The sequence below is a fragment of the Anopheles nili genome, chromosome 2, assembly GCF_943737925.1.
Source record: "Anopheles nili chromosome 2, idAnoNiliSN_F5_01, whole genome shotgun sequence".
NCBI lineage: Eukaryota > Metazoa > Arthropoda > Insecta > Diptera > Culicidae > Anopheles > Anopheles nili.
Window position 1 is genome coordinate 9,126,497 of NC_071291.1, and position 23,952 is coordinate 9,150,448.

The 23,952-nt window shown below is 48.0% G+C and overlaps 1 protein-coding gene across 1 annotated transcript; it reads left to right on the forward strand.

Annotated features, from left to right (window-relative positions):
• Positions 1–162: 162 nt before the first annotated feature.
• Positions 163–23,429, forward strand: LOC128721917 (fibroblast growth factor receptor 3-like). Its single transcript, XM_053815719.1, has 4 exons — positions 163–395; positions 22,101–22,282; positions 22,385–22,583; positions 23,111–23,429. The coding sequence occupies exons 1-4, from the start codon at positions 163–165 to the stop codon at positions 23,427–23,429; spliced, it is 933 nt and encodes a 310-aa protein (XP_053671694.1).
• Positions 23,430–23,952: the final 523 nt, after the last annotated feature.

Below are 23,952 nucleotides of genomic sequence, written 5' to 3' on the forward strand. Positions count from 1 at the left end.
TGAAGCGTGTAAAGCGTGAGGGAGGAGTGGTTAGTTGGTTGGTTCGATTCGATTGTGGTGTGCTTCATTCCGGTTCAGTTGGCGATCGAGTGTCGATCTGAGTGTGATCCTTAATTACTCCGTTGGAGAAAGAGTGCGCGTACGAAACTCTCGGATCTCAGAATGCAGCTCGTTCGAAAAAACGTCATTTCCAGGTGGTGGTGTGCGGCGATTGTGCTGGTGTGCGTTTCCGTCGTCATCAGGGCGGAAAATCATTGCAGCGAACATCGGTACGAGCATTCGCTCAACACCCACCACCTGCAGTTTACGAAGGAAATCCCCGACCGGGAGTACGGCGTGCTGAAGCAGTTCAAGAGCTTGCACTGTTGCGGCAAAGGCTACCGGAGCATCGAATGGTGAGTTGATTGTGCTTCTGATTCATTATCCTTCACCTGCAGGTTGGGTTAAGCAAAGCACATTTTGTTGTCGAGGTTGATGGCTCAGTTTAGAAGGATAGAAAGCTGAGCTGTCTTAGGAACAATAATTGACCGCAACTAATAAATTTCGGCCTTTTTTATGGAACCCGACATTATGCTACGACCACTACAGAATGCCCCATGCTCGATAGCAACCTGTTCGTCATGTTTCCCTTCCGAGCTATTTTTAGCCATCGCACTAATATACCACTTGGAGCACTGCCGCCTCCGTGCCGTGTTGTTTTGAGAAAGCGATCTTTTGGCAACGTTTTTTAAACCGGCACCGCCCAACCAGCGAGCCCCGGCGGTCATCGTCTCGATCGATCCTTTTCTTTTGGCAACGATTTTTATGGTTCCAAGAAATGTGCGTTTTCACCGGCAGACAGTGTTATTTTTCCCCCATCCGCCTATCACACCAAGCCCGGTAAAATATTACGTGCGCATCGTACCGGCTCCGGGGAAACAATTTTTACCACAGCAACCGACCGGAGCCGAGCAGAAAATTAATCCGAGACTATAATGAACATCTCAAGTGGCCCCGCAGCTCTATCGGTGACGAGCGGGCGCGGTGCTCGCTTTACAATGTTCCACTTATGGCTTTATTTGTTCTACAATGTTGAGAATGGGACGTCATTCAGTAGGAACTTTTTTTCTGCGCATTCTTTTTTTGTGGCGCCTGGCGCGGATTTGCCGATTCGCGTGTGCCAAATTGGTTCGTCAAGAAAAAGCGTCTAAGCATATTTCGAAAATATGCTGCTGTTTTCGGCACTTGCAAGTGTTGACACCAGCACAGTGCAAATAAGCTGCCGAATTTATTCCCGCACAATCGATGAGCTGGAATTAGGTGCCAATCAATCCTTTGTTGACAAATGTCGATCATATTTTGAGTTTACGGTGATTTATGTTACCCTCATCGCATCTGCATGTCCCCGATTTCTTATCTGATTGCACATTGCAGGTTGGCATATGGCAATAAATCGCGCTCATCGATGACAAACACCGCCTTCTCGAAGCACGGTGGAAGATTTAGCATGAATCATAGCCAGACGCGGGATTTGCTCGCTTGCTTAATGCTTGTCGCCGGAATGAACTCGCATTTTTCTTTTGCTTCCTCTGTAGTTGTGTTTTACCGCGGGAGCAAAAAAAATAGAAAAGCAAACAACCACCGCACGGAAGATTCCAAGGGCTGAGAGGTGACGCAATTTCTTCCCCGCGTGGAACACGGGATGTGCTTCCGCGGTAGCTTAACCCTGGGAATGGATGGTGGCGTAAAGCAGCAGCGTTGCAAATGCCGCCTCGTTTCATGGTGTTGATGTTTTGCGATGCGAAAAATTCCACGAAACATGTATGATTCTTTCATGTCAGTTCCTCGCTTCCACGATCAACTCGTCGGGGGATCAAAGTTTTCCCTCGCACATAATTTAAGCTTGTGGAAAACATTTTTTGGGAGATTTACTCTTTTGTAATCGATGGGAATTAGTTTACCGATCCCAAATTATCTTTGCATTCCATCATCCAAACACGTCATAAGCACGAGGGAAAAATACTTTCAGCGAAGAGCCTTGTTTGCGCCCTTCTTCTTCCCCTCGTCACAGTCAACACTGCGCGGGAATTTTCAAAAAGTTTTCTCTCACCTGACACGTTCCGGGGGGAGTCATTTCTTGCTAGGGAAGTGTCAATACCACGCCGTGCATTGGTTTTGGGTTTGGTTTGTTGTTTCCCATCATCACTTAGCTGTGATTTCGGAGGAACTGGCGACATAGGTAATCAAACTCATGAGCGCTCTATTTGCTTCTGCTCGTGTGTGTCGTGTTTGCGGAGCACAACAACTGGGGCGCAATGACGGAAGACGTGTTTAATGATGCACAGGGACTGGTTAACTCGTTGGAGAAAACAAAAATGCAGTCAACAGAAACAAACAACCCGACGAGGGCAGAAATTGATCAGAAGACGTAGCGCTCTCTGAGTCATCAGTTGCCGCCAAAGACCCACGGTGTGACGCAAACACTTCAAAAATCACCGTTTGTTTGTCCGTTTCCGCACTGACGTCGGCTATGAAACTAATCGAACACTTGTGGATGCTTGTTGCATCATGATGTGCCTAGGCTTATCTATGCTATTGTTTCTATCCATTTGTCAATTATGATCATTAGTTTTGATAGTTACATGCCACCACAAGATCGAATACAGCGGCGTGTCGTTCAACTAGGAAGCACTAAGCTTGCAACTGAATTTAAACAACAAATCATTGTCCTGCTCCAACACATTTATGCGTGCCTACGGTTGTGTTGATAGTAACAATTGGTTATCATGGGAATGGTTGAAACATATTTCTGCCATCGAGTGGAGCATTGTTTGCTGCTTATTTCGGAATGTCGTGCATAACGCAGCCCGGCAGAACCCCATTGAAACAACAATCGACAAGAGTTCTTGGTAAACCATTCGATTACCACAGATTTTTTTTATTTCCGGAGCCATGCTGCGTCGAAACGATCAGGGGCCAACCAATCGTAATGCTTTCGATGAGATTGGTTGTTACCTAAACAGTGCCTATTATCGATGCGTTAAACATTTTTCTTGGAAAAGGAAAACGCGAATCAATTTCTAAACTCCACTCGACATAAATTTGAAATTCAGTGCATGATTATGGCAAATATCAAAAACAAAAATACAAATTGTATGAACTGCTGGCGTGCAATGCACTTGATTAATTAACACGAAATTGAACTCATCAATCCATTTCAAAACGTTAATTATATCTGGTACTCCAACTGTTGGATAAAATTTGCAAAGCTATGTAATGATAAATATATATTTATCCACACATTGCCACATACACACATGTTGGGTATGTCTATTTCCACCCCAGCATGCACACATTTGTGTTGCAATATGATTTGGTACTGATTTTGGGAGTTGCAAACACTATAATACGTGTGTATTTCGAAGAATAAATATCAATCAGTAATTTGCTCAGTGACATAAGCTTGCAGTGGCTTTGAGTTGAATTACGAAAACAAACTAATGAGATGAGTTATTTCAGTAAATCGCTGCATAATGAAATTAGCTGCACGATCATTACATTTACTACAAACCAAGGTGGTTGGGGAGGCAATTGAATTCACAGTCAACTGCAGATTTTAAAGTCGAGTAAATATATTTATGTTGCCGCTGGTTACTTCGCTTCCCTTCAATTTTCTTTCTCCTCGTTTGGGCTTTGAAAATTCAATCCGCCGAATGTAAATAGAACAGGCTGTTTGAATGCAAACAAATGATCAATTTTTAGAATTTGCTCGAGCATGTCGCTAGGGAATATGTTTCTGCTCAACCGGCCGGGTTGAGATGGACCCCATACAGCTACTTGTTTGTAATCAATCGTGTATCAATACGCCCGTGATGCAACCACTTCAGACATATTACCATTTCAGCTTAGGTTGAAGTATTACGTTGAAAAAAATAATGTTTTTTGCTCGTCTTTTTTTCTCATGAACGTGCTCTAACATTGTATGCGTAAGATTCAAATCATCCACAGTACGATTGCAATCGTTTTCTCATTGGAACCTGCCCGGGAGGGGCTGTTCAGAACGTTTCACCCCAAATATGGGCCAGTACCACCGTGGCCCCCGGAATTCTCGAAATTCATTCTTCATCCAGCGATCTGCGTGCCTGGGAATTCGCGGAAGGAATCCTTGGTGAACTGCGAGCAAATAAGGGCGTAAGCATCGGCGGGCCGAGTTTTCATCGGCAAGTGAGAAAAATCCGTGCTGTGTAAAGCAAGCGGATTCACCGAGACGACGAACGCGGTCGATGCCAAATGAAGAGAAAAGTGTGAAAAGCTACATCGAAACGTGGGCACACTACATGTCCTTTCGATGCAGGGGCTGGGTGCATTTAAAGATAAATTAATCCCCTCCCTCGCTCGTGTTTCGCGCCGGGATTTACCCTGACGCACGTGGGACAAAGAGAAGGTTCGTGTTTGTGTTTAGTCTCTGGCTTTCGCGGAATTATCCTCCGCACTGTTCGTTCATCACGGGCCAATAGCTATCCCCTAACCCACTAACCTCCTGCGCCTATGTCCCATCTGGCCTACCAATGACGGTAAAGTGCGAATATTTTCCGTGCCAGCGAGCCACACTAACTGTTTTTCCTTCCCGGAACCGGAACCGTTGTTTTCCCATCTCCAAGCTCTAGGCGCCTTCTACTTTTCTTTTCGTTCGACATGAGAGGTCGCCAGGGTTTGTCCTTTGGTATCCCCGGTTCATGGAAAGTGGCACATCTCCCCGAAGCTCCGTCGACTCGCTGTAGATGAGGAGGACACTCCGTCGTTGCTGTCGTCCTATCGGTGTGAGCCGCCAGGGCTGGTCAGTAAGACGCGCTTGTATGGATCAAGTCAACGTCCTTTTTCCCAGTGTGACATGGACAATATATGGTTATTTGGCATCGGTTGCAAGCCGGCGTTCACAATTTTATCCACTAGAAATTGTGCCCACAAGCGTGAATGGGGGAAAACCATTCAAGTGGCTCGTAATGGCGTAACCCAAGTTTGCCGTTCGGTTTGCGCATGCTCAGGAAATTGATTCCCGGAAAAACTGTCTGCTCCCGCTTGCTGCTACGGGCAGGTTTCGCAAACCGTGCTGTCGGAAAGGTTCAACGTTGTTCCCCCGTTGTACAGTTTCCGGTAGCAAGCAGCCGTAGGAAAGTCATTTGAAGTTCGATGTCTATGTATATGTCGCTTAAAAAATGCATATGATGTATGTGTGCGATCGCCAAAACGAACCGTTTTGCAGTTTATTTACAAGAAGGTGGTTGATATTTAGCAGACGAGTTTTGCTATTAACTTTGTACTGTTAATGCAATTATTTTTACATTTTCTTTCCTATCAAATACCACTGTGCACTTAAAGTTTGTATGACATATAATGGATGCGAATAAATTCATGCTCGCGCATAATGAGATCGCTAACTTTAACCGCGATCAGATGATGTTTTTGTGGAAACTCACAATTCATTCTCCTTCGCTGTTGATAAGCCGGTCGAAATTTTCCACTCAAGGTGTCGCTTTTAAATGGACTCATAAATTGATGCACTTACAATTTATGCTACTTTTGCGCACGAACCGACGCCATCCAGGGTAGCTGCACGCAGTCACAACATTGGTGTTCGAATTTTCGACTTTTCCCGCCAGATAATGGCCCTTCACTTCTCCTGCGCATATGATGTGTATCATTAGACGCTGGTGGTTGAGCAGGAAGAAATGCAGGGGCGCAGTTTTCGTGCAGGCTCCGAGGAACGCCCAATTACCGGCGGGCAATTGCAGACGATTCGCTTTTCGCGGAACTCACCACCGTCCCCGTCTGACCTTTCGGTCAGTGCCGGAGGACAATTTGCGCCATCAACCGTAGCCCTTTCGGATACAAGTCCCGGTAGAGCCGGACGTTTTATTGCATTTTCGTGTGCATACATCATCCGCGCCATCATCATTATCTCGTAATGTTTGGGGAGTAATTTTTAGCCTTTTATTCACCGTAATGGCATGGGAAAGGGCGGAGTTCGTGCATGGGTTCCGTAAGCTGGCTCCATAGGGCTTATCTGCAGGCCAGCGGTTGCGAGTCAGAGATGGGAGATGAATGACTGTCAAATTGGGCTCACGCAGCCGGTGGAAAGCGGGAAATTTATGACGATGGTTCCAATCGTATGCGAACCGGAATCGATGGCTTTTTCGCCCATCTTCCGCATGCTTTTGTAGTCGAAACGAAGCACAGGACAACAGACTTTCGTGAGTATGGGGTTGTTATGTTTTTTTTTTACCGTGTTTCACTCCTTGCGTAAACGTAAAACGAAACTGGCAAAAAAGTGTAGAATGGCAATGGGAAAAGAAACTCTAAAATTGGGCTTTAAGTGCAAGATCAACTACAACGTGGCTACGATTACGATTCTCCAGGCTCACTCGCAAAGAACCTCTGTTGTTGAGAATCCTCTCCTAATTGGCCGCGTACAAAACTCCTCGCTGGGGAAAGGAGCAAAACTGCCCAATTTTATGTGCAACTGCCATGTGCATCTCCTCCTTAACCTGTTGTGGAATAATTTCCCTGCTTTTTTTCTGAGAAGCCTTAGCAATATAGCATGTTCTTTTTGGCATCGTCTACACGACGGCTTACAAATCGAACACCAAATTACTCTGTATGTTCGCAAAGGTCTCTCTTATACTGTATGTTGCAGTAGTTTAGCATCCCTTTAGCGCTCCGAGGCAACGATGATTGATCGGTTGAAATTTTGAAATCCAGCGCTTTGAAACTGAGCCAATGTGTTTCGTCCGAGAACACCTCAAGCACAGAGGCAGACTTTAAATCGTTCGAAGTAATAATTTGTGGGTGCATTTCTACAGCCAGAACCTCGAAGATGCGCGTTATAGACGCATAAAAACGAACCGAATAAGTTTGTTTTTACGATCGAAATATCGAGTTTTTGCGTTCCGGCATCTCTGGGTAATGAAATTTATTGCTGCAAATGATGGCTTTCGAGTTTCTTATTACGGCTCGGTCAAACCACTGAGTAGCTAATTAGATGCGAATTCTTGGTTTCCATTTTGCCATTTGCAGTTAATTTGGCTACAATGTTTTCGAATCCGAGATTGGCGTTCATTGTTTGAGTTTTTCCTTCCGCTAACGAAGCCTTTCACTTATTCAATTTCATCATGAAATAAAAAAAAATTTGAGTAAGGTCGACCACAGAGGTGGATGGCGCGTGTCCGAGGCTTTCCGTCAATGCTTTGTGTGCCATTGTGCATGTTAATTAAGGCGCTCAAGTTCTCTTTCTTACCCACTTTACAAAAATTGTTAAATCCTGGCCAATATAGAAAAGTGGACCCCTTGCAAAGATTTACGCTCGAATCTAGGATCCCCATGAACCAAATCAGAGAAAATATATGTCATCAACTTTAGTTGATTCTCAAGCCAAAGGGTAGGGTAAGAATATTGTTCGTGAATAAGATGCCATTAGTGTTTGTCTGTCACAGACTACACCTACAACACCGCGGTAATTGCAAGTGGAAATAGGATAAAGTCTCTTTTTCTCATGTGTATGCCCCGTCTCTCTCTCTCTCTCTCTCTTTCTCTTTCTTTCTCTCTTTCACTCTCTCTATCTAACTACTCTCAACAATGGCGGCTTTGAACGACGATTCCCTGTGATGGTTGATTCTTAAAATTACATTTGCTTCTTGGAAGATCGGTACTGTTCGCCGGTGTTCTTCTCGGAAAATCTGCTTTCCCAAGCACGCACACATTATTAGCTGCAAAGAGGATTCCCGCTATCTGCGTCGTCCTTCGTTCGAAGCGATGGAGAGTGATGCGCGGGACTGGGGACGGGCGTCAGGAAAACGGGGAAAACTCATCACCCCGTGTCAGAAAGAGCCAGCCCAGCCCCCGTTTTGAACGCCCCTCCGTATCGCTGTTCTGGCGATGATGAGCAACATCGGTATGCCCCCGCACAACAATCGTTAGCGAAACGGCTTTTTTGTGTGTGTTGAGATGATTGTAAGAATGTAAATGAAGGGTCGGAGGTGGCTGTGCCCGTCACTTCCCGGAAGTATGTCGTGTGGTAGCTGCGTTGATTTGCTGCCCTCGGAAACGCAATTTGCTGGCGACAGTTTGCTCCACCGCGAACCTAATCGCGTAATTCATTCACCCAGAAGAGTCCTTTCGAAAAGTTAGTATTACGCGCAAGTAGAAGAGAGTGGCAGTGCGGTTTGTTATAGCGAGAACGGATCGACGTAACTCGAAGAAGGGAGTCTGAAGGTCTCATTATTTCGTAAATCACACTTTTTGTCTTCAGGATCTCGGTGGTCAAGCCAATATAACATTCCTTCCTGAGTGTTCTTTTCCAACACTGCGTCCCATTTAATATGTTTTTCTTCCTGTAACGGTTATAGTGTCCGATAAGTGTCTTTTCCTTTAGGGTTATAGTGTCCGATGAGGGTTCGTTTATCTTATTTCGAATGCGAAAAAGTACCAACGTTGGTTCACCTTCCCAACATCGCCATTGATTGTAGTAAAACAACTCTGGGAACAACATTGAAAGCGGTCTACTGTACTCACTCAAATAGCGACCAAAGTATGCAAATTTTGTACAGCGACAAATTTAATGGATTCCAGGAAGGACTTTCGATAAACCCAACGGTACGCAACCAAGGGGGTCCTGCGATAAGAAAAACCCCGGGAAAGGCCACATTTCCGGATAGAACATCACCCACCCAATATGTTCCACATTGCCACCCGATGTTTGTGGTGCGAACGCTCCTGTGTATGGGTATCGAAAACCAATATTGCACAAAGACACTCCTTCAATAGGTCAATCCCCTCGAAACCGGGCCCCGGTGTGTTGTGCAGGGCTTTGCAAGAATCGATTGGCTTCTCGGAAAAGTCGATCGCATTTTCCGGTTGCGCTTCTCGGCGTACCCAAGTTGTATGGTATTTTTTTTGTTGCCAGCAGTTTTGATCTTCTCCTTCCTATCGATACCGCGAGAGCCTACGCACATGTTTTTAATCACCTTAATGTCGTCACCAAAGGACGGCCGTGAACGTTGGGCGTTGTTGGGCTGATTATTTCACACGTTACTTTCTGATGGCGCCCTGAATTGCAGAAGTGTACAAGACGCTGTCAGTCCCACACATACAAATACTGTCCATCACTGGTAGATAAGAGTTTTCCGTGAAACGGTTGGGATATACTTGTTTTATCTCATTTTCATCTCATTAATCCCTTTTTTTCAATCTCTTGTGCCCCCACACATTCTACATATCCTTGACGAAGCGGCACTGTATCCTTTTTCAGCGTGGTCGCGAGGCGCGTGATAGCCTTTTTTGTAAAATGATGGAAATGCACAATGGACAGCATGAAATAGTGCATTGCATTTATGAGCCACGGGATTTCAAATGATTTTTTTCCTCTCATGTCTCTGAGTGTATTACAAAAGTAGCTTTATGATGGTACACATAAGCTTTTTTTAATCTCTCGTGCATGCGCGTGCGTGTGTGAAAAAGTCTCGGTCTGCAATACAACCTCCCACCACACGAGCCGGCCATTTCCATTAAACCCCAATGGTGACCCATTTCTCCGTAATTGTGTGAGCCATTTCTTGAAAATCCCGGGATTAGCAAAATCATCAGAAATATCTCCCCCAGACCTTTTTCGACGCCCTTCGTTGCTTGCTGCTGCACAGCCGGTGTCATCTGTTTCCATTTCGTTTCCAGACGAGACGAGCCAATGGCTGGAATTTCAAAAAGAAGGATCCTTGCGTTCTGGCCGCCCCAAAGGAAGATGCCGGACGCTGGGTTTTTCGTGCAGTAAGCATTTCGTGGAAAGGCTCCAGTGGGCGCTTCCGTGGAAAACCAACCCGGCACGAGAGAAGCGAAGCGCTGAGAATTGCGTCAATCACAGTACGCTTTCCATTTTGTCATGTGCTTTTGTTCATCGGTTTATACCATTGGGGTTCACCGATCACCAGGGAATCGGGCTTCATCATTGTTGGAAAATAGAATAAAGTTTTCCAAAGTCCTTTTCTCGCATGGCGTCTGACCCAGGCGCGGTGGCTGGTGCATCCAATGGCGCAGCCAGTAGTGAGGAAAATCCCCCTTACTTGGTTATGTGGGGCATTGTGTACGTGCTGAATTGACAACACCAGCAGACATTCGTGTTGGTGATCCTTTTTTTTTTTGTGTGCAAACTTGTCCCAGCTCATTTTGCTGCAGTTTTTGCAACCGTGATGCGCATTTGCATCCCTCCGGACTTCGGAAGCACTTGGTTGGTTTTAGCCTCACAGCCACATACACACAGCCCGAACAACGAACGCGACAACGACGGTCACTTGCACTACCTACCGGTGGTCAAACGATCCTCCCAAGCCCCAGCAGCTGCACAAGCAATTACGGTTCAAACACTCTGCCTCGCCACGGAAAAGCGCCCGACCTGACCGGGGGTCGGTTTTATTAGGTTTCGGAATCTATATGGTGTGTGCGGAGGTTTTATTTTTTATGTGTTTGCTGCCGTCCGATTCGTCGTACACAGCATAATTGCAGCCGCTGGGGTTGGGGGCTTTCGCACGCAAAGCAAAAACACACACGTCGCCCTGGGGAGGAAGCGCGCATACGTTCTCCGACCCAAACAGAAACGCAGAAACGGAAATGGAAACCGTTTTTCGATCGAGACACGTAGCTTTTTTTTTGTTTTCGTTGTTTTTATTTGCCTCCACCGCTCGCTGGTGACTATAGCAGCCCTCTTTTGGTGCTGGTGTTGTGTGGAAAGAACGGGTGAATGGAAGGTTAAATTGCACGTTGTCTCCTCCGTGTCGTGGCGAAACCACCAACCGTGTGTGTGTGGGTCGTACCCTCCCCCGCGATCCATCCGATGCATCTCTTCTCTTCGCCTACTCCAGCCAGCCAGCGAAGAAAGGCGCCCACAAACACCCGGTTTCACCCGGTGGCAGCATAGGTGCTCGCTGCTGCATCATCATCGTCATCATCGTCATCATCATCGTCATCCCCTCGGGTTGCCCTTGTTCCGCGCGCGTCTGGGAAGCGACCCGCGCGCAAATAATTTTCCGGGAAATCAGCCATCGCCTGGAACGCGCACACGATGACGGAGGAAAGAGGCTCAGAATAAACGGAGTCGGGCAAAATGGGGTGAGGGGGAGAAAAAAATCCCCCCCCCCTTTCCGCCACCCATCACCCATTGCTGTGCTACCGTCGGAAGTTGAGGGTGGCGTACCCCTTTCTCTCCTTTGTTCCCTCTCTCTCTCTCTCTCTCTCTCTCTCTCTCTCTCTCTCTCTTTCGTAGCCACTTGGTCTATTAGATTCGATGGGAGGGCTGTTATTATTTGTAGGTATTTAGTTTCGCTCACGGGGAGTTCTCTTCTTGTGCATGTGCACTATGTCGAGAGAGAGAGAGAGAGAGACATACATGCATTTCTAGACTGTAGATCGGATCCGTCCAAACGGCTGGGGGAGTATTCTATGCAGTTTTTGTCTTTGAGTTGTTGCATCACACGAAGCGGAACTCTAGCGCTAGTTGACCAACCGTGTCGAGTTCGACAAATCGGATCATGTCGGGTTTGTTCAGATGAAAACGGACAAGCAATGCACCAATGAAAGTCGGCTCAGAAGTGTACTTAATTTCCTAATCTCCCTCCCCCCAGCGCGCACTCATGTCCTACGGAACAATACCAAAACCAACTCCACACTGTGTATGGTCGCTCTTTGAGATCGTGTGCAGTGACTAACACGAATGTCCGGTAATTCCTGACGACTTTCATACACCGAGCGTAGTCTTCTAGCTCCCACGGTTATTAGAGTTGATGGGGAAAGTGTTAATTAGGGCGTAAGTTGGTCTTTTCACACCAGAACTGACGCACAACGACCCGTGGAGTTGGCACAACATTAATTGTGAATGGAAAATGGGCTATTTGAAATGCGAGTTATTTTAAGCTCGCGTTGGCTTATGCGAAAAAGCCGTAGGTGTTGCAGACGTTTTATATCCACATTCGTTACCATTGCTTTACTGCATTATTTAGATGTTGAAGAAACGAGGAATTTCGTTTCACCTTCCTGCTAAAGAAGGCCAATTGGTAGAAGCAAACCACTTCAGAGATGGTCCAATAATAACCAAAAGGCTGTCCTTTCATTATTGCTCTTTTCCGTGGCCACGTACTCCGATTCATTCCAAACTATCAACGGAAGGTGTACATTTTGCAATTCCATTGCGCCCTCTTTTTTTTTTTCATTGCAAAACCGTGCGTACCAATTCTTTTACTCGTACTCCTCGGACCGCACACCGCCGCAATGGTTGGAGACGAATGGTCGCCATTAATAACATAAAAAGTGTAAAAGCGAACCCAAACAGGAACACAGGAGTCGAAGAAGATCCTTTTATGTCCATGCGTTTGCGCCCAGGGCTTTTGCATTCCGGTGTAATAATGCCCAGTTTGACCGAACCCCGAGTCCCTGTTTCCCGGTATTGATGATGATAGAGAGCAAAAGGCAGAGCGAAAAACGAAAAGATAAAAGAAAAGCAAGAAAGAAGGAAAATGGCGTGCCAGAGGAGATTGCTTTCGTCCCTGCGTTGCGCGCCCCGTCGACATGATCCTCTCTTGGTCCTGTCCGGCGGCGTTCCACGAAATCGGTAGTTACAGATGATTGAAGAGGTCCCGGCAGTAATTGTAGCCCGGTGTCGAGATGCGTTCGGCCCGCAGAAAATGCTCCCAAACTGAAGCAGAAGAAAGAGCAAGAGTCTGAAGGACGCGCACAGGACGGGGCTGATGTGCGATGAGAATTTATCCAAAAATGTGCACTGTGGATCGCAGCTTGCATATGTATTGGTGATTCTTTCACCCTAGCAGCAGCATCGGTGCAGTTGCATTAAATGTGCACTTTAAAGTAGCAGCTTAACGAAACGGCTTTATATAGATTTGTTTTTTTTTTTTCATTCCTGCCACATCGATGCTCACCCTGCTGCTGGGTCACCAAAACGAGCAGCACCTTAAATCCATCATGTGTGCGCCGCGTGTATGTCCTTGCGCCCTCTTTGGGATGTGCTTCCTCTCACCTATTAATTAAATGAAGAAACGATGCTTTAGCTAGGCGCTGCTGGTCTACCCGACCCACCACACACACCGCAGCTATTGAGATGTTTCTGCCGGGTCTTTCGTTCGGGTGGTATGTTTTGCTCTTTTACTTTACCTTTGTGTTCGGGTTCGATCGCGTCATTTGTTTTACTTGCTGTATTTCGAGTGTTTTCCATGCGCCCCAAAACACCGGTTCTCGTTAAGATTATCTTCTACCGCTGCTGCCGCCGTCACAGCCACACACCAGCGTGTGTTAGTAAAACTGCGCGAGAACCACCGAGATGTGTGAGATGTGTGCCCTCTGTTGGTGGCTGCTGCTGCTGCTGCTGCAGGTAAACGCGGACACAATGGGTGAGAGGATTCCATGCGCCAAGAATGAAGAATGGCCCTTTTGTGGTGACCCATTCGTCCGTCCTTCCGTGGGGCATTCCGTGGACTCGACGACGGGGTGATGATGAAGATCCCGTGCTTGAGATTAGATCGATCCTTCGGCGACCCGCCGCCTGTTCGTCGGTCGAGACGCACGGAACCAGCATTATTATAAACCGCACCGACTCGGTTGAACCACATTTTGTGCGGCGGGGCATGTGTTGTAGCTCTCCCGCGTGTTGGAATTCGGCAATCCCATCCGGGGGATACCTAGAATTTGCCTTCGTCCCACCCCGGCGAGGAGAGCAAGCAAGGAAGAGAAAGAGAAGAAAAAAAACGAACAGTATGCCTAACATTTCCAGTGGCATCCGATAGTCGGTGCTCGGCCGCTTCATCGGTGTCTGGTGCTGGCGGATTCGTTTTCATTCTACTTTTCTCCTGGTGCGGGTCGGAAGGAAAGCACGCGAATCTCCACCGTTCGAGGGATTTGCACACACTTCCGCATATTATGTTTCACCAGCCCTGGGAATTGAAGGTTTCTGCCTACTTTTCCCTTCGCTTTGGTCCTTTTCTGGCGTAGGTAAAATATGCGTGTATGATCATGTTTTCATCCCTGCATTGGTCTGGGCTGTGAGCAGCGATTTGCCTTCTCCTGAAGATGATCAAAGATGAAGCGAAATGATGTGCCTCTGATCCTGTCTCCTTCGGTAGGAATTCTCTCCCCGAGCGTTTGATGTGAGAATGAAGCTGACAAGCGTGTATGTGCTTTCAAAAACCACCGATAGCTTTGATGAACCTCCGGACGTTTGTAGCCGCTCATATGCACATGATGATGTCGCCTGTTGTGGCTTTACCTAGGAATCCGCCACTTTTAAGGTGGCCTCGGAGACGCTGGGGTGGAAAACGCGATGAGCTGGCGACGGGGCGGTACTTGTGATGCCCTTGATGGCTTCCCGAGAGTGTTCACCAACCTACAATGCAGTGCCACAGGGTCCGGGAACTCCGGCGGTATTTCTCACACTCGCCGAGATGCGGGATTTGAATGGGGCCATATTTCCGAGAATCTCGACTCTCTTCGGGTCGCCTTCCTGGTTGTTGGAACGTGTGCTCGCGACGTCCGTCGTGGAATAAAAAGAACCTCAGAAAAGCACAGAACCTGAAACAAGAACCTCTCTAAACCACCGGACCGTAATCATCATCTCTCTCTCTCTCTTTCTCTCGGCGCGTAATCCTCGTCTGCACAACCCGGCTGAGGGTCAACCTTGGTCCGTAGCAGCGGCAATAGCGATAAAAGGATGGTGGGTTCATTTGGGACGACGTTCTTGGGTGGTAGAATGATGAAGAGAGGAGTTGCTCTGATGTGGCTGGGTGTGTCGTCCGCCTATTGTTTTAACCCGACGGAAATACGACACCAAGAAAGGAAGAAAAGAACGGAGGGGGGGGGGGGGACTCTATGTTCCCTTGAGACCACGAATCGCAGAAAAGGTTGGTGATCTTCGCCAACGTTGCCTCACGAGAAAGAAGATCCTTTAGGTCGTCCCACTGCTATGGAACGCTCTGAATCCCGTGGGTCGCAGAAGTAATGTGGATTTTTGACTCTCTCTCTCTTTCTCTCCTCGACGTTTGAGATCCAATTTCAACTGCATGACTCACCTTAAGGTCCTCAAAATATCACTGGTATGCGCGAACCTAACAGCAACTCCCACGGGACCACATTACGTATGTGCTGATAATGATGACAATCAGATCACCACGAGCGCGTGGTGGTCAGTTTAGCATTCTGTCCGCTTTGGAATCTCTGCCTCCAGGCCAGCAGGAAACGACATCTTCGTCGGTCTCCGTCCACCCTAAACACAACCCCTGCTCATGTGCAGCTCGCCGGAAGGGACACAAACTTCAAACATAATCATCATCATCCACCCCGGCGGCGGTGGTGGCTGCATTTCGGACCGACACACGAGCTGGCCAATTTCGGGACGTAGATTGGTGGTTTGCCGTTCCGCGAATTGCACAGACCGGTCGCCGCTAAATTGGCCGCCCGGGCGCAGGACTACTGGCTCTAGTAGAAAGGCTCCATGGTGCGGATCTTTGTGAGGATCTTTTTTTATTATAATTTTACTGGCTCTTTTTGGGGGTTCCTACGAAGGGTGGTGCGAACCCGAGGCACATATTCGTTCGCCCTTGAGCAGTTCCGTTTAATAAGGTTGTTATGATAAGTGAGAAGAGCCAACAACGTCGAGAGATTGCGCGCATGCGTGTGCCCTTCCCACGAAATTTTCGCCTTCGCTTCTAGCTGGCGATCTTGTGCGGTTGGAGGATTCCTTTTAAGTAATTTCCCGGAGCCGTTGCCCCGGGGGCCGCAATCAATACCGACGAAACGTGGCCAGCGGCAAGCCATATTAGAACGCCACCACAACCACAGTCGAGCAAATTAAGCTGCCAAAAGAAAAGGAGGCAGCAGCTTGCAAAACTCTCCGTCCAGGGGAAAGATCGGCTTGCAATAAGGCTGCTGTGCACCGTCGTCGTCGAAGTACGTTCAACGAAGAAGGATGGCGACGATGAGGGACCACACGGATCCCCAAGGGAGCAAGGTCCGTCCGGGGTTTTCTTGGAAGCGGAAGCTGTGTTTCGTCAAATTTATGAAATTCGAATCCCCAGAAACGATAATGAGAGACCCAATTAGGTGCGACCGCGCGGGGTCGCCATGTCGGGATATGCACTCCGCCCAGAAGTCCGGTCTGTTTTAATTTTATCGTTCCGACGCTTGCTTGTGGTGTTGCTGCTTGTTTGCGACCTCCTAGCGACTGGTGCGGCGGAAGATGCGATGATTGTTCTACCGTCAGCTGAGCCAGAGTCAGCTTGAGATAGTAGGAAAATGTGAACAATGTACGACCGGTGACGTACCGCAACGCGTTGGCGCGTTTCTAGCGTGTTCCGGGGTGAACGCCGGTGAAGTTTTAATGCACCTTATTTCGTGGAAGGAAGGTGTTGCTCGGCACAAAGCCACGTAAAACAAGCGCACTTGCGGTCGTGGAAATGTACCACCACCACTTTGCTGTAGTTATAACTAGACACCGGGCACTAAAGCTTTGGTGCTAGTTTTTGGTACTGCTTTTTCTTTGGTGTCGGTTTTTTTTTAATGCAACCAAGATCAGATCAAACTTTAAGTGCTCTAAATGTAAGCTCTTGTCTCTTGCTCGTCCTCGAGAAAAACACGCATACGCTTTATTCCCGTTTAGTCTCTGCAAACTCTTTTTGAAACGTGCTTCGAATGTGGGATGAGCTCACGCACCAGGGAATGGGAAATGGTATCATTTTCTCAGAACACACTTCCGTTCGGTGTTGCAGATGAGGAAAAAGCCCTCGTTATCGGACTATAGTAACATTTTCCCAAGAACGTCGCGCCCAGGATGTCATTTTGATATCACCAAAAAAAAAAAGAGCCCCGCCTTTCGATCAACCAGACAACTGGCGTCAACGCAACAACACCACCCCAAACCTCTTCACTGTCCAGTTCCTCGCATGGTTGGCCCAAGCAACGACCTGTGATTCGTGTTGTTACAGTTTTGCAATTGACTGCCACTACCGAAAAGAAGGGGCTTCGTTAGCTTGTCGATAATGTGCAGTGATTTCGCAAGGTTCTCCCTTCCGAACACACCACTATTTGCTGGCCGATTTGAACAAGCCGGTGTCAAAATTTGATGTGCCCGCCCGGTGGTGGTTTGATAGCGTCGGCCCGGAAGCAGACGTTAGAAATTTGCGTGTACTTGGAAACAGATGCGAGAAAGCTATGTATGACAAGCACCGCGGGGGTTTTTAGCTAATCGTCTACGGCCATTCCGGTTAACAGCTGTGCCCCTGAGTTGTGAGGCTTGGTTTCGTTAGGTCCCCGCACATGATAAAGCTCTCATCTATGAACCCTCGGTTCATATCGACAAACTTTCGATCGAACAATATCACGACTCTAGGTGCCACTGCGCGAGTGAAGTGTGCTGCTGATAGGATCGATACCGAATTAAAATTGATAACGAACGGAATTCTTCCGAAATAAGATAACCTACACTACGTGCTAGATCTAGATTGATTGCGACATATGTGTGCGCGACGTGTGTGCGTGTGTGCGATTGCAATGGCGCCCCCGCAGTTCGTAGAAACAAATCATTTTCATCCCACCCCCTGCTGAGTTCCACGGATTACGATCGATGCGCGCTCGGGAGGTGTGTGTTGTCTTAGTACGTTGTTTACACCGTGGCGTCATGCATATTTTTTTAGACCTCCTCCTGTCAGTTGTCGAGGCGTACCTTTTTTTCCGAGAATCTCGATGATGTACTTAGCGGATCGATGAAGAACATACACACAACCCAACGTGGCGGCCGCAGTGGGCGGACGAAAACCACCGGGAGTCGTAGCGTAGCAACATCCGTCTCGCAAATGCGTTCCAAATCCGCTCACTGACGTTTTGTGATGAAACGAGTGTTTATTTGCTTACTTTCCATTCGCATTTTTATCGCACCCCCGTGTTAACGTGCATCATTTGGCTGCAAATGAATTCTTTCATATGGGAGGTGTTTTTTTTTTTTATTCATTACCTACTCCCACTGGCAATGACGGTTGGGACCGGTTCTAGGATTCCGGGAATCACGCGCGCGCCATCATACCCACGACCAGAGGGCCGCCAGTACGCGATAGCTAATTAACTCGTCACAGTTATAACCGTGTTGCGATCAGGCACGATTGCTGCGTGTCCGTCCCGTATGGTGACGAATAGAACGGTCTGCAATTTGCAATCGGCCCCTTCGCCAGTATGTGTGTGGCCATGTGCGTTGCCTTTCATCGTTTAGCGCGTTTTCATGGGAATATGTATGCCCATTTCCCATCACCCACCATTCCTGTCTAGACCGTTGTAACGATATCGCTAGCGTGTGATACGTAAAGCGGCAAAAGGACACGTTTGCGGGTGTGCGAGAAACATGCGAAAAGAGAGGTTAACACAGATCGTATCTTGCCGCTATCACAGGAACTCTATGTAGAGCGATGTCGACAGTGGCTTCTCCCTCTTCTTGACCTGACGAAGTAATTACTGCCACGAGAAGCTGTTCGGTAGCAAATTGAGCAGGTGAAGGCGGCGTTTCACATTATTTCACGCCCGAAATCGAACACCTTTCCAGCTACAGCAGAGGGGTTGCGCGCAGAATACGTCGGATCTCCTTGAACCAACCTCCCGTGTGAAGCCTTTCAAATTGAGCGCGCCCTCTAGTGGACGGGCGCGGCGGCATTCTCCCATTCGCCCGAACGACAAAGACTTCCGGCGGGTGTGTGTTGACTGGGAATATTACCGGTAAATGGTGTCCACCTTATTAAGACCACTTTGTACATGCCAAAGCCGCCTTACCATCTCGCTCTCGTTTCTCGTGTGTATGTGTATGTGTGTGTGTGTCCCGGTGGTCGGAAAAACCCCGCACGCTGGGAGCTGGCAGAGATATCGAATTACCCGGCATCACAGGTCCGAGCCGCCACACTCTCGCTCCATTGGCCGTCATTATTGTCACCGCAAGCGTCACATTAGGCTAGAGAGGGGTGACGTTCGGCCAAAGAGACCGCGCGGGTTGCGATTCGGTGAGAAGTTAACCCAATCCCACTGACAAACGTGCATCACAACACACCACACACCGGGGCAGAAATCAAGGGCAGAACACCGCCGTTTCCAAAACGTCAGCGAGTGGGAAGTAGTTGGCAAATACACACCGCCGCGAGTGACCGATGTAATCGGAGCTTCCTACTCTACAAAGGGACAACCTGCGTTCGGTTCCCTCTCCCGGTTCGGTAAGGGCAAGTGTGTTGTTTGGTCTGTCTTTTTTTTTTTTTTGGGTGTATGTCTCCAATCTCACCTTCTCTCTTTTCGACCTACCGTTTTGTGTGGCACAAAAGTGGCGCGCAGTGGTCGAGTTGTGGACCGAACCCCCCGTCCATCTCAGTTTGCCCGATGGCTGCGAGACCTGGCAAAACCACAAAACCGCCAGATTGGACGTCCGGCACGTACGGTGGATCGAGTTCTCTTGAGCGATGGTCGACAGCGCGCCAGCTAATGGGGGGTTGTGGGTGGGGAGGTGGCTCATGGTGGATCAAATTCCAGTTCTCACACTTTTCACGGCTAGAGAAGCCTTGGGCCCCCGGATTGGCCCCGTCGGAGTGGGACCGATTCGCAATCTATCTCCAGTGTCCACCTTGAGCCGGGGCCAGGGTTTTTGTGTGTCGGCTGGATGAAAACAAAAAGGATGTTTGTTTTAGGGGTGCAAACCACCGTCAAGTGGCGTAACACCGTGGAATCCTTATATTAAAAACCGTACCCTCTTTGGCTGTCAGGCGGCCGTTTCGAATGAGGTCCTCTGTGGGTGAGCCTTTTTTCACGCAAAAAAACCTTTCCTCTAAGCTCGGTAACAAGAAAATCTCTTATAACAGGAGCGTGCAGTGCAGGAGACTTCTTCGACGTCCGACCGCCTGCTAACCACGGTGACCGAGAATCCGCGGGGAATTCCGCGGAAAGATGACGGACGCACGATAAGCACGTTTGTGAGCACGTTGTTTCAAGTTGCTCAGGGGAGAAAAGTCGGGCAGACATGCAAATTTTGAGCGCACATTGTCGAACACCACACTGCCCAAAAGCGAGAGAACTACGACGTCGAAGAATTCTCGCATAGAAGGAGAAAAGGGTTTTTTATTGTTCTTTTTATACGCCATATACCCCAGCAAACTTCTCAAGAGGGATCAGGCTTCTGGACGAACATTTTGGGCCAGAAATATTCCCCACAATGAAGTATTTGAAATCCTTCGCCTGCTGGTTGTTGCACAACCACGTCGGGTTTCGAAAGGTCCCCTCGCCAGCATGCCGATGCCGAAGGGTGATTACAAGACTGCGAACCTCAGCCCCCGGCCGAGCATGGGGGTTAGTTTTGCATTATGCAAATCCACGTCCACCAAAGCCAGTAATCACCGCAGCCACAATTCCAAGTATGATTGTCTCTCTTTTTCGCTCGCTTCTTGCTTTGACCACGAGGGATGAAAATGACGGACCACGATTACAGATGCTCGGTCGGAAAATGGCAAACGATGGTTATGTCCGTGTCCGCCCAGTCCAAGGGAGGGAGTCCGGATGGACAGAAGCGAAAGGTGCTGCATCCCGCGTTTGACCAGTTCATTCCAGCAACGCTAATGAGACACGCGATCCACCATATGGTTGATTCGAACGGGTGATTTGAGTGTCATATTGTTTTGCGAGAGCTCTTTAGCATCATTATACAATGAAAAATAGCTGCCGCTGCTGGCGTTACGTACAACATTTAATCGCTTAGACTAGACGATTGGAATGCGTCCTGACGGCGGTGTTGTGTGGGGCAGTATCATGGACGATGCAATTACTGAGCGGCTAGAGTATCGCATTCACTACACAATCCACTGTTCAAGCGGTTGTTGAAATCCGATTTTCAAAGCAAACTATAATTATATGCACGATTGTCGCGGCGTTTACTGTGCCGGTTGGTAGTTTAAAACAGAGGCAGCTTTAGCTCCTTTTTCTTGTTGCAATTTTGCCCGGCAATACCTTATCTAGTATTCGTGTTCATTGTGCCTTTCGTCAAGGTTACAAAGGCCCCTTATCAAACGAAGTGCTTGTGAAAGACATACGTCAACACGTTATAAAAAGTTCATCACAATGATTCTACTGCTAGAAAAAACACGGGAAAGTCTCAAACCTAAATCTTCGCCTATGCTTACAGCCACCGGAAGCTTAAGGAGCTGCTGTTCGATGTTTAAAAATAAAACACAAGACAGACACCTCTCGCGCTCTGCATCGAATTACACTAATTAATCAGTTGTGCTGTGAGCGAGATATTTGATACACCGACAAAAGCACCGGGACCGTGCAATTATAATTATATCATTATTATTGTATCTACGCCATACCGCTACTTTTCACGGGGTTTCTGAACCTCCCCGGTTACGGTGAAACAATGTCGCTACCGAAACCTCCGCTAAAGCACAGACCTACCACCGATCAATCAGTGTCGATGGGAGATGTGCATTTTTCCAAAATCCGGGGAATGTAAAAAAAGAGGAAAACAAAACGGTGAGCGAGAGCGGGGATAGCAGAGAGAACGGGAGGCGGGGCACGCACGCAAATTGGGAAAATTGATACTTTTTCCATCATACCGACACATCGAGTGCCATCGGTTGGCGGCGGCTGGTTTGGTGAAAAATGATACGTATTTTTACTAACAAAAAAAAACACCAAACAAAAAGCGCACAAACGAGTGGCGAGTGGCCAGCTTGAGTGGAGGTTGCGTTTCATTTTTCATTTCACTTTTATCATCCAACCAGCCGGCATGAATTGCCGGAACGAACGGTTACATTGATGGGACGACGTGGGATTATCGGCATAAAGTTGGCAGAGTGGTAGCTGGAAGATTAATTTGCAATTCCAGTGAGAGAACGATTTGAGCCGTAAGGCACGTGCACTAGTAGCCACGTTGCCCGGTGCACGGTCACTTTGATAGGGCAGCGACATAAACCCCGGGATTCAGCGACTAGGTCTATTTCCCGTGTCACATTCGTTCACCAGGATTAATCGTTGTTTTCGAATCTTTTCTACCGTTCCGGTGCGGATTACAGGTTTAAAAACAATAAACCACACCCGTGGAGCAAGGATGTTTCGTCGTTCATCGTGTACCCGGAAGCGGCCAACCAAACGATCTACAGCCGCGGCCTAGAGGAGAACGACATTGGGAACTACAGCTGCATCCTGCGTAACGAAACGCACGCCATCAAGCACGAGATTGAATTGCGACTGCCAGGTAATAAGTTATATCTATCGCTATTTCGCGGAATGCGCGGCCACGTACGCTAAATCCACCGCGCTCTAACCGTTCCCATACTCAACCCATTTCCGCTTTCAGACAACAAGCTAGACGATCCGATGCCAACCTTCCGGCCGAGGGACCTCATGGTGGGTGTGGGCGAGAGTGTACGATTTTATTGCGAAGCGTTCGTCGGTAACCTGTACCTGCCGGATGCGGAAAACCAAATCGTGTGGAACCAGATGTTTGACGACCTGCCGCATAACGTCAGTGACAGCCTGCAAGTAAACGTGACCAGGTAAGAGGACCGACAGAGGTGAGCTAGATTGATACGTGGGAGCAGTAAGCACGCGCTTCATGTCATTCCAATGGTTGTTCGTGTTTCGAATGCGTCCTGATAGCACGCGCATTAGCCCCTGATAGCGTCTGGCAGTTCGAAGTAATTCTAGTTGTTATCAAGATTTCGTACATGTAGAATCGTCCTGATATAGGTGGAGGGGTGTCTTGTGCAACGAATTGATATGGTTTCCAGAAATGGGTTATTATGTTGTCGATTAAAATTGCCGGAATTGGATCTCGTCTATCTTGAGCTTGAGCAAATGCCAGTTCTTGGAAGTTAACGTCAGATACGCTATCTGGGGTTCTGCATTGAAGGGCAGCCATAATAGCCTTGAACGTGTGTTCCAAATTCGGCAGTAATTGGGAAATTTGTACCATTTTGCGACAGTTACTGCTGAGATTGACATTTTTGCTCCGTTTGTCTTCTCTACATCATCGTGATTGTTGACTAAGTGATGTTCATCATGCTTTTTTTATCTCTTTCAGAGAGGACAATCAAATAATCGGATCCTACCTGTCGATACCGAACATCCAGGCACACCACTACGGGCGATACCGGTGCCAGATCGTGTCGGGTAATTCAGCCCAGAAGCTCAATCTGAGCGTCCTGCTATCACCGGTCGAGGTGACGGCCATAACCGACCGACAGCTGTCCGTGTTGGTTTACATCATGGCAACGCTGTTACTGGTGCTGGTGCTACTGTTCGCGTGGATCTGCCGGACCGTGCAGCAGCGCACGAGCAGCAAAAAGGACAACCGCTGTTCGGCCCAATTTATCGCCACCACCGAACACGAGAGTGTGTAAGAAGCCGGAACCAGCCGCGATGGTACTGATAACATCCCGCAACGCGCAAACGTCTCATTGCAGCAGCGATGGGTTGGGTTCGATTCGGCGAGACTGAATATTGGTTCGGGTGGTAGTAGCACCGGATTCTTTCCGAATTTAAACGAGTTACATTGCAAAAGCGGCGGCACCAACAGACGAGGAGAGCATCCAACTAACAGATTTCGAAGCTGGACGGCCGTTTTTGTAGAATGTTTCTCAACCGATTGTACAGTTTCCAAATGTTCGTGTCTCAATGCACGATGGAAGGGATCGGAAGTTCCATTCAAGTGCCGCTTCACATGTCCCACGTGGATGCATCTAAATGAATGATTTCATTACCAATCTTACGTCTACTTACGGACCCCTCAACGTCGAAACCGATCTCCGAATGTGCATGTATACGACCGACCGGCATGTTTTTTTGTATGCTTAGTACCCTACGAACTACTGTGTTGCCAACAATGGCATACAACCAGAAAGGTTTTACCGATCAGAATATGCC